The sequence below is a fragment of the Garra rufa genome, chromosome 23, assembly GCF_049309525.1.
Source record: "Garra rufa chromosome 23, GarRuf1.0, whole genome shotgun sequence".
Taxonomy (NCBI): Eukaryota; Metazoa; Chordata; class Actinopteri; order Cypriniformes; family Cyprinidae; genus Garra; species Garra rufa.
The window spans coordinates 25262577-25276909 of NC_133383.1; the positions used below are offsets into that span (position 1 = coordinate 25262577).

Genomic DNA, 14333 nt, shown 5'->3' on the forward strand with positions numbered 1-14333 from the left:
CCCTTACTCTTAGCTTAAGACTTCTCTCTATTCCTTAGTAAAAGTTTGTCTCAGCAGCTTTGGGAATAGGTTTTAAGAGAAAACTCTTAGCTAAAAACTTTTACTGCTATTTAGGAGAACTCTTAGTGGTAAGATAAAATGTTTCGTGAATACGGGCCCAGGTCTTCTGTTTTCAAAAATTCAAAAATTGAATTGTTTGGCCACAATGATGTAGCCTTCATTTGGCGTAGAAAATGGAAAAGCCTTCAACCCTAAGAACACCATCCCCACTGTCAAACATGGTGGTGGGAACCCAAAGTTTTGGGGGTGTTTTTCAGCCGGTGGACCAGGGACCTAATCACAGTAAATGAATAAATGGTTAGCAAACAAATCCAATTGAGAATCTGTGGAGGGAGCTAAAGATCAGGGTGATGGCAAGAAGACCCTCCAACCTAAAAAAGTTGGAGCTTATCGCTAAAGACGAATGGGCAAAAATACCAGTGGAGACATGCAAAAAGCTGGTCAGCAATTATAGGAAGCATTTGATTGCTGTAATAGCCAATAAAGGCTTTTCTATTGATTATTGAGAAGGGTATGAATAATTTTGGACATGCCACTTTTTGTTTAAATGTAAATAAAAGCTGAGAAATATATTTTTTTTTCCACAATGATGCCTCTTGTACATCGTCTTATTATCTTTTGGGAGAAGCCTGTGTCATTTCCGGTCAAAAAAAAAAACTTGCTGGTTGAATAAAAGTAACTTAAAGTCAGAATTTGCCAGGGGTATGAATAATTTCAATAAATTTAATCTCCCCTTTGCAACCTCCCACCCCACTATATATTATATTATATTACAATTTTTCCAGCTTTCCGTATTTTCACTGTTATCCACTATATTGATTGATTGATTGCATATTGCATTTCAGATATTCATATAATAAAATATTCAGGGGACCATAAAAATTGTGTGAAAAATATCAAAAATGCTGTTACAATATTGATTGATTTATTGGATCATTATATTATATTATATTATTATATCGCTGCCTTGGATAAAAATCTGGCTTTTAGTATTTTAACTGGTAGAGCTGTATGTATGTATTTAATCACTCACTCTGTTTTTATTGCATATTGCATGTTCACATATTCAACTAAATATTCTGGGGGCCATGAAAATTTTGTGAAAATGATTGAAAATGCTGGCAATTTTTCAAAAGACCATTTTCATTGAAAGAGCCATTTTCATTGAAATATATATTTTTAAATGCTCGAAATCCTCAAAATATGAAACTAATTGCATTAGTTAATCAAAGAGTTTGCAAAGGGGAGGAAATTCCTTTGATGGAATTTTCCAGCTTTCTGTATCTTCACTGTTACCTCTATATTTATTTATTTTGGCATTTATTTATTTACTTACTCTGTTCTTTGTTGCATATTGCATGTTCAGATATTCATATACAGTAACAAAGTATTCTGGGGACCATAAAATTTTTTCAAAAAGAGCCATTTTCTCAGTGTGAAGAGCATTTTAATAATCTAAATCACCTTTTGAGCAATGTAAAGGTTCCATGGACGGTAAATGTTCTGAGCAGTTCTTGATTCTTTTTGAAGTGCTGTTCAAAACATGAAATTTAGTTATATTTTTAGATCTGCTGCCCTCAGGATAGGGTTTGGGATGGTGAGCACTCTGGTTTTGCCCTCAGCCAATCATGACATAATTTTCCTGTATCTGCAAAGTCATTTTTGATGATTGAAGGGCATTGTATTTCTTATTTTAATCCATTGTAGACACGATTCATTATAAACTCCTCATTAGTAGCAGTGAAAATCCTGTAAGGTCAATTGTATGACTCTAAAACATGGCAGTTCGTGCATTTGAAATCTTTCCAGCATCCCGATGCTGAGTCTAATTTCGGTATCTTGGGAACGCTCTCCATCTGTTGAACTCTTCAAGTCACAGCAATTTTTAACAGTGCAATGGACAAAGTCAGTGGCAAGGGCGATGTCAGCGTACGCCTGTGTTCTCTGAATTGTTAAATCTGCTTACTTGAGTAACTCGCGGCCAATAAGCGCTCTTTTGCATTTATCATGTCAGCATCTGTGCGCTGTAATGCCCTGTTGAAAACTCTCAGCAGGATAAAGTTTTGAAGATTACACTCACCTAATTTATGCTAAATACATGCCTAGTACACTCCACAAATATGACGGGGGACAAACGCCTCTATCCCGAGATTTATGTGCCCACTTTTTTATGCCACAAGCGGTTCCCCCTCTGGAACTTCGCAATATTTTCCCCGGGCTGCTACGGCAGAGATTAAGGCTGTGTGTGCAGGATTAACTCATTGAGGAACAGAACATAAAGGTGGCCACACAGCAGCAGCAGAGCTGGGAGGCGGATAGCGGAGAGCTACAGTGACACAGCAGATAAATTCTTGATCCAGGATGATCCCATAAAAGAATTCCCAGCCAGAGGAACATTTGGGGTGCGCACAAAGACACTGCCGAGACCAAAGGGCCCTCTGAGCCCATTGGGCTGGGAATAGGGACACACAAGCTGGGGATGATGATGATGTTGAGAAACATCATAGGGTGACGGGAGCACCTGGCATCACGGTGTGTGGCTGTGACTGGCATATGGTACCCTAACCTAGCCAATGCACACAAGTCATTATTTACAGCTGGACTAAGCGAATCTGTGACTGATGTGACCTTCATCTTCAATCTATCGTTCAAAAACTTTTACTCACCCTTATGTTGTTCCAAATCCATATGACATTAATAGTATTCAATCCCCCAGAGACTTTACAAATACAAGCTTTTCTGAAGATCCAGGACTTCATAAAAAATGCATCTACAACATTTTACTTGCATATTATAGAAGATAATGTAATGTTTTTGAGTTCTAGTTTTTTTATTTTTCATTAACGCAGCTATGTCAGAAGTATTTAACCCCTATTCAACATTGCTGTTTTTAAGTCAGTTATTTGTATGGTAGGACACAAAATTGTCTTAAAACACAATTAAGCCTTTGGAAACTCTATTAGAAAACAGAATTAGCTTGAGCTGTTACACATACATACAGTTAGCCCATACATGTGCTAAAGTTTGAGTAGCTAATACGACAAAGTCAACAGAGGTCTCACAAAAGCTATAAAGAAGAAATAGTTTTATTATATTACAAAGTCTAAGGACTACATGAAGATTTCCAAGACATTAAAAATTCCTAGAGACACAGCTGGCAGCCTTGTTCCTTACTTTAAAATGTGTTGTAAAAGAAAACCTTTAAGGGTGTTCAACAAAAAAAATAAAAAAATAAAATAAAATGTTTGATCAGATCACCTGAGAAAAACCTGCACAGCAGCCAAAGACTGGCAAAAGGAGGACAAATGCAGTGTATACACAGTGAACACAAGTATGGCCTTCATGTTGAGGCATCTTGCCTAATACCATTCTTGACCAAGAAGAACAAGAAGGTTGACTTGAACATGCTAAAATTCATTGGATAGATGTGGTGTTCTAAAAGAATGTTTATGGAGTAATGTGACCAAACTAGAACTTCTTGGACCTATGGATGAGCGGTATGTCTGGTGCAAAAAAATGCAAAGCTTATAAGCAGAAGCACACCATCTGCATGGTCAAACAGAGGTAGGCCAGTCCTATTATGGGGTTGTTTTACTGTAGCAGGAAGTGGAAATCATAACCGTATGAAGGATATCATGGATTCTTTTAAGTATCAGGTCATTTTGGCAAACATTGTGATGCCTTTGGTAAAAAGACTGAAGTTTATGATCAACTGACTTTCCTACAGGACAATCATCTCAAAGTATACATCCAAAATCTACTTATGTTTGGTTCAGGGATCAGTCATATAATGTTCTTGAGTGGTCTGTTCAGTCTTCAGATTTAATTCTTATTGAAAATATGTGGTTGAATTTAAGGAAAGCAGTGGCAAAGTGAAAACCAAAGATTATCAGTGATCTGAAAGCTTTTTCAGGCAAGGAATGAACCAAGATTGCAGTTAAAGGAGTAGTTCACTTTCAGAACAACAATTTACAGATAATTTACCCACCCCCTTGTCATCCAAGATGTTTATGTCTTTTTTTCTTCAGTCGTCAAGAAATTATGTTTTTTGAGATAAACATTTCTGGAAATTTCTCCATATAATGGACTTAAATGGTGCCCCGATTTTTGAATCTTCAAAATGCCGTTTAAATGCAGTTTAAATGCAGCTTCAAATGGCTGTAAACGATCCCAGCCGACAGAGAAGAGTCTTGTCTAGCGTTCGGTCATTTTCTTAGAAAAATATATTTTTATATACCTTTTAAGCACTGAAACTCGTCTAGCACTAGGGCTTGTAGTGCGCGTTCCCGACTTTACGTACTCACGTCGAAAGGTCACGCGTGACGTATGCGAAACTACAGATCCAGCGTTTACAAAGCGAACTTGAGAAGAGAGAAGTGCAACGCAATCAAATACTCTTTAGTAACAAGGTACAACATAAAGTACAACGATGTCGGATGACTTTGAAGCTGGAGGAGCACATGAAATGGAGTTTTTCACCGTTTCCTACCTTTTTGAGCCGGAATACACAGACGATGAACTCTGTCAGAGAGAGAAAACTGTGACAGCCGCGGCGGCGACACAAGATGGTGGTGCAAGTGTGGAAAATGCCAGCCATTTCCAGCGGAGCAGGAATCTCAGTGCTATCACAACTGGACCACATCTGTTCCACTGTTACAAACAATCGGCGAGTGATGGGACTGCTTCAAGCATTCGCTGCGTTGCAGAGCACAGTGGACGTAGTACGTAAAGTCGGGAACGCGCACTATAAGCCCTAGTGCTAGACGAGTTTCAGTGCTTAAAAGGTATGTAAAATTATATTTTTCTAAGAAAATGACAGAATGTTTCAGCAGACAAGACCCTTCTTCGTCGGCTGGGATCGTTTGACAGCCATTTGAAGCTGCATTTAAACTGCATTTAAACGGCATTTTGAAGATTCAAAAATCGGGGCACCATTTAAGTCCATTATATGGAGAAATTTCCAGAAATGTTTATCTCAAAAAACATAATTTCTTGACGACTGAAGAAAAAAAGACATAAATATCTTGGATGACAAGGGGGTGGGTAAATTATCTGTAAATTGTTGTTCTGAAAGTGGACTACTCCTTTAAGAGGTGAAAGAAGCTTCTAAGCACTTCCAATCAGCGTTTTAAAGAATAAAAGATTCTGCACCAAATTGTGCTTTTGGGGCTTGAATAATTTTGAACATGAACATTTAGAGCCATTTTTTTTTTTTTTTTTTCATTATTCATTATTCATCAACTTACAGATCTGGCCATTAAAAATGCGTCTATTTTCACGCGGCAGCCTGCAATTCGGCACGCGTGATCACGGATCTCCCTGCTGGGTTTTTTTCAGATTTTTTAAAAACATTGTTGCGCTTCATATCATATCCACCAGGTGGTGCAAGAAACAACATTCGGTAGCCAAACACCATGGCCAGCTCTAGGGGGCGTTGGTCTCAAATACCATTGTTAACAATAGTTCAATGATTCCTCTTACCTGAAAGTAGGGGAGTGCGGGGCACAACCTAACACTTTTTGAATTTCGTGGTTTATGTAAATCCACTTGGGGTTCAGAGTACAATTTTTATCCACATTATTTTCACACTTGTCTTGTGCAAATATATTGCTTTGTTTCATATTTACACTGTATACGTTTTTCGTTATTTACCTCAAAAGCAAGGAAGTGAAACGTGACAACATGCCCCGTAGGTGGGGTACATTGTAACATCTGAGGGGCACGTTGTAACACGACCATATGACACTTTAAAATGTTATCTGATCGAATGAAAAAAATATACCCAACAAACTAAAATATGTTGTCAGTAAAATACATGTGTTAACTTTTTCAAATGAAGTAATGACACTTTTTTTTTTTAAATAAAAATAATCTAATTTTGGAGTTTGACAATGAATACATTGCAACAATGCTTTGAACGGCCCTGATCGCAACACACAGCTGTACAGTAGTTCAAAACAATGTGGACAAATAGATGAAACACATTTAGACATTCAGAAAACACACACACCCCTCCCTCCACAGACAGCTCTCATAGAACACGACACATAAACGAGCCAAAATGCTTTACATTTCTTGAAATAATAATTTCTAAACATTAAACATTGATTATCAGCCTTTATTCACCTGTTTCTTGTGGTTTCTTATCAAAATCCTTAGAAGTCAATAGTGTAAATTGCACCGCTAATGTCATAGCATAGTTTAATAACAGCGGGGCATATTGTCACACAGTGTTACAACGTTCTCCATCTGCGCGACTGGAATAAAACAGGTTAGTGTCTTCTGCTGGTTTGCGAAGCTTTAATAAACTATCTAAACTGATAAATAACAAATTGGAGATTAAAATAATAGCAGATTTGTCTAATTTTAAATGAATAGCCTACTAAAAACTGAAATGAAAAGTTTACTTCAGCCAGAAATGTAGCCTACTTTTACTATGGTAAAATAAATATTTTGGTTATTTTATTTTTCCCAACCGACGTCATTAAGTTATTATTAACTGACAAGATTATGTTACATTACAATTCAATTTGAATTGATACGTGGCTGTGACACATTAAAAACAGAAGAAAAAAAAACGTTTTTTTTGTTCTCAGAATTACTTGCATGGGTATTAATAAACTTTCTCTAATAGTCTACTGATGTGTTGAATTGTTTTCACAAAATTTTGTTCTCTGCAGTAAAATGTCTTGCAGGTCAAGGGGGTTGAATAATTTCTATTGCAACTGTATATTTAAAATATATTCAGTTTTAACACTGAATGTTTCTTCTGTTAGTATCCATACTAGAACTAGAGGCAAACAAACAAACAAATAAACAAAACTCTTTAAAGGAATAGTTTACCCAAAAATAAAAGTTATATCATCATTTACTTGGAAGAGCCAGGACATTTTTAATATAACTCTGATTGTATTTATCTGAAAGAAGAAAGCCATACACACCTATGATGGCTTAAGGGTGAGAAAGCCATAGGGTGATTTTCACTTTTGGGTGAACTATCCCTTTAAGACATAGCTTTGGGCGCCTATAATAATCACCATCTTTGTTTCCACTAGTGACGTCAAAATATCTTATTTTTATGTTTTGTACAGCATAAAGAACTTCATAAGTTTGAACTGACATGAAGGTCAATACAAAATGCCAGAAATTTCATTTTTAAGTGGTTTATCCCTATAAAGATCAGCCTGAATTCCTCCAAATTAGAACAGACTGCTAGAATTGGTACACAACACAGGGCGCATTCAATCCTGTATTTCCTAAAAGATCACCATGTGTTAATGCGTCTGGAGAATTTGTGCTAACCACCCAACAGAAACTTTTTCTATGGGTCTCAAAGGGAAATATTAAAGAGCCAGACAGCTGGAAGTCTTCATTGGAGAGCCTCACATCAGTCTGTTGAAGGTCTAGTGTCACAGCTTTCATTGTTATAGCGGCACCTCTGCTGGGACCAGTTAGCAGATTGGTTGCACTTCTTTGTGGGCTCCAGCTCAAGGCCCTGGATTTGAAAACAGCAGACTTTCTGGACACAACCAATGGGATGCAACACTGGGGAGCTAATTTGTAATTGTTGGCCAGTACAAATCTGGACAAAAGACTGCTGAGCTGTAATTCTTGAGAGAGTGTGTACTTGAAATAGTGTTGGAGTTTATACGAGTCTGGCCATTTTTTAAAGAGTTAGGCAAGATGTGGATGTATTTGTAAAATGTCCTAACCAGGATATTATATTTCTGTAAAACGTACTCGGTTACTAACGTAACCTCTGTTCTCTCTAGAGAGGGAACGAGTACTGCGTAAGTATCTTACGCTAGGGGAAAATCCTTTTCTGCGAGATATTGAAGCCAAAAATTATCCTTAATTTTGAAATAATGTAAAGCGCGTTGCAGCAGCATACAGACATAGGCGAAACAGCTTGCGCGCCTATTGGCTGCTCTGCAGCAACTGCAGCAGCCTATAGAGCGAGGCCTGGCGCGACGCCAGATCCAATGGGGGCATTTCGCGCCCTTTGCGTCTCTTCCCGCCTAAAGGGCGTGGTCTAGGCCTATAAAGAACGCTCGTAGGCAGCTATTATCTGGTTTTTCATCATTGAAGCAACCAGAGTGTGCGCATGCACGGCAAGATACGCAGTACTCGTTCCCTCTCTAGAGAGAACAGAGGTTACGTTAGTAACCGAGTACGTTCTCTTACGAGAGGTCTCTCGTACTGCGTAAGTATCTTACGCTAGGGGACCCAGTGTAAAACGCCGTGCATGCTGAGATCTGACACCAAAGACCCAAGGGCGAAAGCCCGGGGTTCATACAGTTCATAATCACCTAGAGAACTCACAGGGAGTCCGGGGAAGAGGGAGGGGCAACGCCATACTCTTCCACATAGTGCAGCGTCACTCAGACGCTAAGTAAATGTACATACAGGGCGGGGTTACGGCCTGAGCTGACGTAAGAATAAGGGTCTTCACACAGTTTGCCCAGGCACATCTTGTGCTATTACTTTCACTGTCGACCCTAGAGCTGTGCTCAGTAGACGCAGCATTCCGAGCTGATAACATCAGGTCAGACAACATTGAATATCTGGACTGACAGCAGTCTGGCCTGTAAGACGGGAACCTCCAGGTTGTAAAACCTTATAAATGTAGACGGAGAGGCCCAGCCCGCCGCCGTACAAATATCTTGCAAGGCAATCCCACTCGACCAAGCCCACGATGAGGCCACGCCCCTCGTGGAATGTGCTCTGACACCTAGCGGGCACTGCATGCCTTTGGAAGCATATGCCAGCGCAATAGCATCCACTATCCATCTGGATAGGCTCTGTTTCGACGCGGCCAGTCCCTTGGGACGCCCGTAAAACGAAACAAAAAGCTGTTCTGTCTGTTAGAGTCATTAGGTCCAAATTCCATGCACGTCGCGCTCACAGAGAGCGCGTGCAAATCCCCTATGCGCTTCACTGAAGCGAGAGCCAGTAGAAATACAGTCTTAAGAGACAGGTATTTCAAATCAATCCTCTGCAGAGGCTCGAATGGTCCACCTTTCATGGCCTCTAGTACCACAGAAAGGTCCCATACGGGGACTGTGGGAGGTCTGGGGGGATTCAGTCTTCTAGCTCCCCTTCAGGAAGCGAATAATTAAATCGTTCCTTCCTATTGACTGACCTAGCGTTGTCGAAAACGCTGTTATGGCCGCCACATAGACTTTGAGCGTGGAAGGGGTTCTGCCCTTGTCCAGCAGCTCTTGTAGAAAGGAAAGCACCTCCATCACACCACAGTTAGTGGGTGACGAGCCGCGGGCTGCGCACCAGCCCGAAAACACAGACCATTTTGAGGAATAGAGCCATCTCGTAGAAGGGGCTCTAGCCTGCGTGATCGTGTTTAATACTCCTTTAGGGAGTTCATCATATATTCGCTGGTGGCCCAGACATGAAGGGACCACAGCTCTGGGTGAGGATGCCAAATCGAGCCGCTGGCCTGAGAGAAAAGGTCTCTCCTCACTGGTATCGGCCACGGGGCAGTGCTCGTCAGCTGCATCAGCGCTGGGAACCAGGGCTGGTTTTCCCAAAACGGTGCTACCAGCAGTATTGAACATCCTTTTTCCCTGACCCTCTCTATCACCTGAGGTAGGAGAGAGACGGGGAGAAAAGCATAGAGATGACGGCGGGGCCATTCGTGGGCCAGCGGATCTCTGCTTTTTGAGTAAATTTCCAGACAGTGAGCGTTGTTCGGAGACGCAAACAGGTCTACTTCCGCTCTGCCGAATTTTTTATTTTTTTCCACAGTAGTTAAACTGTCTGTGGTTGTAGAGACCATTCGCCTGCTGGAACATTGTTCCTGGACAGTCTGTCTGGCCCTATGTTTAGAAGCCCCGGCACATGCGCTGCTTTCAGCGAGCGCAGGTTGCGCTGAGCCCATACCAGGAGGCGTTTTGCAAGTCTGTATAGGTTTTTGGACCTGAGACCGCCCTGGCGATTTATATAGGAAACCACTGACATGTTGTCCGAGCGGACTAGTACATGGTTTCCTTTTATTTGGGGACAGAAGCGCGTCAGCGCGTTCTGCACTGCCAGCATTTCGAGGCAGTTGATATTCAGGAGCTTTTCCCGTTCTGACCACTGGCCAAAAGACGGTCTGCCCTCGAGCAGAGCCCCCCATCCCGAGGTGGACGCGTCCGTAGACACCACTTTTATTCTCGAGGAAGTCCCCAGGCTTACACCTGACTGGAACCAGTTGACTGCTTTCCACGGTTTCAGGGCTGTGACACATTTTTGATTGACCGTGAGACGAAGCCGACCGGACGCCCATGCTTGACGCGGGACGCGCGCTTTCAGCCAGAACTGCAGTGGGCGCATGCAGAGCAGACCCAGCTGTAGAACTGATGACGCTGAGGCCATGAGACCCAGCATTTTCTGAAATTTTTTGAGCGGGACGGAGGCGCCGCAGCGGAACGAGCCCGCTGTGCGCTGAATGTCTGCTGCGCGCTGTGGTGACAGCCGCGCTATCACAGCGAGTCCAATTCTGTGCCCAGGAAGGAAGTCTTCTGACTGGGGGACAGAGAGCTCTTCGCCCAATTGACTCTGAGACCCAAATTCTCGAGGTGATCGAGTAACATTGTCGTGTGCTGTACGAGCACTGAGCGAGACTGCGCTAGAATCAGCCAATCGTCCAAATAGTTCAGTATGCGCACGCCTTTCAGTCTGAGAGGAACGAGCACTGCGTCCATGCACTTCGTAAATGTATGGGGTGCCTGGGACAAACCGAACGGCAGGACTGTGTACTGATATGCCTGGCCCTCGAAGGCGAATCTCAAAAACCGCCTGTGATGTGACGCTATCTGTATTTAAAAATACGCGTCTTTCAGATCCACTGACACGAACCAGTCTCCTTGGCGAACTTGCGCGAGGATTTTTCTGGTCGTGAGCATCCTGAACCGACGCTTCACCAGCGCTTTGTTCAGTTGCCTTAGATCTAATATGGGTCTGAGACCACCGTCTTTTTTCGGTACCAGGAAATATCTGCTGTACAGCCCTCCTTCGCTTTGAGCTTGAGAAAGGGGCTCTATGACCCCTTTGCTCAATAGTTTCGCCACTTCGGCTCGAAGCAGGTGTGCTGCTTCTGTCTGCATTGTGGTCTCGACGCGCGCTGTATAGTGGCGCGGGCGTCGGTGAAACTGTAGCGAATAGCCTCCTTTTATAATGTCCAGCACCCATTTCGAAACCCCTGGAAGCTTTTCCCATGCGTTTGCATGAATAGCTAGAGGTTGAATACGAAGCGCGCTCCGTTCGTTCAGTAACGGAGTGGTTTCGGTGTGCTGCGGCACAAGAGACGTGCTCATCACATTTGGGGCGCGAGCGCTGATAGCGGGAACTATTATGTCTGTGTGTGGATGTGGTTGTGTGGCCACAGGCACATTTAACACACTGCAAACAACATTCGTCTGCATATAGGGAACACCTTTTGGTTTCGTTTTTACAGAAACCTTGGGGCGTGCATAATGTGATGTCTGTGGGCACTGTGAAGTGGGCACGTTTACCACATGTAAAGCGCAATCGATCTGAGTCGATTTTATGTGCGCGAGACCTGTGTGACAGGTTGTGCTTGTGTGTAGTGATGGGCACTAAGTAGTGGGCATTCTTACTACACATGAAACACCATCGGCCGTGGCCGGGACTCCAGAAAATACACTCTATTGGGGGTTTATCTGGGTAGCCGTGAAAACAACCTTTGTGTGCAGGCAATTAGCGGGCGACAGAACCGGCTTGTTGGCTGCAGAAAACACTGGAACAGTCACATTTAACACACTCCAAACATCGTTCGCTTGCGTGGAGCGAATGCACGTTGATTTCATGCAAAACGTGCTCGTGACATTTGAGGCATGGGGCACGCTGATAGCGGGAACTATTATGTCTGTGTGTGGATGTGGCCGTGGGGCAGCGGGCACATTTAACACACTCCAAACAACGTTCGCCTGCATAGAGCGAATGCACTTTTGGTTTCGTCTTTACAGAAACCGTTTGACGTGCATAATGTGGTGTCTGTGGGCACTGTGAAGCGGGCACATTTACCACGTGTGACGCGCAATCGATCTGAGTCGATTTTATGTGCGCAGGACCTGTGTGTCAGGCTGTGCTTGTGTGTAGAGATGAGCACTGGGTAGTGGGCATTCTTACGACACGTGAAACACCATCGGCCGTGGCCGGTTGTGAAGCGCAATCGATTTGAGTCGATTTTATGTGCGCTGTGCTTGTGTGTAGAGATGAGCACTGGGTAGTGGGCATTCTTACGACACGTGAAACACCATCGGCCGTGGCCGGGACACCAGACAATACACTCTATTGGGGGTTTATCTGTGTAGCCGTGGGAACGACTTTTGTGTGCAGGCAAACGGGCGACGGAGCCGGTTTGTTGGCTGCAGAAAACACTGGAACAGTCACATTTTCTGGAACTGGACGAGCGAATAACTTTGGTGGGGGTCCGGCAACAGCGGGACTCGTACACCGTCATTTTCCTAGTTGTGCTAGGACAATTTCGGAGGCTCAGGTTTCAACTCAATCCTGGGCCGCGGGCCGCGTCTGGCGGGGCGGCGGCCAGACGAGAAAAACGTCAGAAAGCGTTAGCCACGGGTGCCTCTCAGCAACGGTGAGAGGCCATGTTACGCAGCGCTGAAGCGGCTAGGCGGCGGCGAAAGCGCGGCGGAGCAGGTTTGACGTCTGACGGCAAGCTTTAGAGGGGAGGGCCGACTTAGCACGCCATCCAGCGGAGGGCAGGCATAAGTGGGCTGCTATCGCCTCTTCTGAGCAGCATGCGCGTTCCCGCTTTGGCGGGAAACGGAAATCCTCTTCCTCCTTCATGGCCCCCTCGTCAGCGGCGTCGATTGAAGCGGTGGCAGACAGCGGCCGCTTTACATCCAGAACAGAGGCTGACGAGGTCGATGAAGCAGGCGGGCGAACCGGCGAGCTTTGTCGGCTGGGGGAAGGATCCGTGGCCCGCTGGGCACGGCGCTTTTTACGGCGCGACACCGCGGCGGGCGGGGGAGCAGTCTCAGTGAAGAAGGCAAGGCAAGTCCTCAGAGTCGCCATTGGCATCTGCACGAGCCGTATGAAGGCATCTTTAAAAAGACGCTTTGCTCTTTTTAGAGAAACAGTGTGTATCGCAGCGGCGACACACACTGTGGATTATAAAGGATATAGGCGCCGGAAAGCGCAGCAGGAAGGCACGGAAGGCGGCGTGGCCAGCAGCTTCAGTGGCTCGATCCGCTGAGATGCTTGCAGTCGACGGCGGCTTCTTCTCCGGCTCCAGCGATGCGTGTAGGATTGCGTTGAAGGATGAAAAATCAGATAATAGCTGCCTACGAGCGTTTTTTATAGGCCTAGACCACGCCCTTTAGGCGGGAAGCAACACAAAGGGCGCGAAATGCCCCCATTGGATCTGGCGTCGCGCCAGGCCTCGCTCTATAGGCTGCTGCAGTTGCCGCAGAGCAGCCAATAGGCACGCAAGCTGTTTCGCCTATGTCTGTATGCTGCTGCAACGCGCTTTACATTATTTCAAAATTAAGGATAATTTTTGGCTTCAATATCTTGCAGAAAAGGATTTTCCCCTAGCGTAAGATACTTACGCAGTACGAGAGACCTCTCGTAAGAGAACCCAAACAACGATAATATCTAATATGTCTATGTTTTTTGTGTTATTTTGAAGGAGAAGAACTGTATGAGACCTCCCCATATGAACCAATGCATCTTTCCGATGAGTTTCGACTCGCCTCCATTATTTCTGGTAAGTGAAGACATCTTAAGAGCTTTTCTATGTTTTTCAGTGGTTTAAAAAATACAGTTTTTCCGTTCAAGGTTACCACTGTCATTTATGTCCATACATCTTCTCATGCTCGCAGAGAGTTTAAGTGTGATTAATTGATTTCTACAGACCTACAGTTTGCAGTGTAGCAATAATGTATTAGCACATCCGGCATGATGGAAATATCCAACTGTATCCAATTGAAAAGAACTGTTGCTTGCCAGTTTGCTTCTGTGTCAACACATCCAGAAGTAATTTCTTTGTGGATCCAGACTGTATTTGAAACATGTTTTTCTCAAGGACTTTTAGTTAGCGTGTGTGTGTCCGTGTTCATTTATAAATATATTTATATGTTTAATTTGTGGCCCATCATTAACACTAAGCCAAAAACATGTCCCTAATTCACATTATAATTAATAGATATAAATTATATGAAAACAATTATTAATTACATTTTTTTTTTAATTATTACAAATCTTTTACCTGAGATTTGGAGCCAAGT

General features: G+C 43.5%; 1 protein-coding gene across 1 annotated transcript in view; it reads left to right on the forward strand.

Annotated features, from left to right (window-relative positions):
• Nucleotides 1–14333, forward strand: part of gfra2b (GDNF family receptor alpha 2b) — a 104020-nt gene that overhangs the window by 38522 nt on the left and 51165 nt on the right. Inside the window, exon 3 of the mRNA XM_073829889.1 lies at nt 13736–13813. Within this exon, the coding sequence (XP_073685990.1) occupies nt 13736–13813 (78 nt within the window). The remainder of the gene's footprint in view (nt 1–13735; nt 13814–14333) is intronic.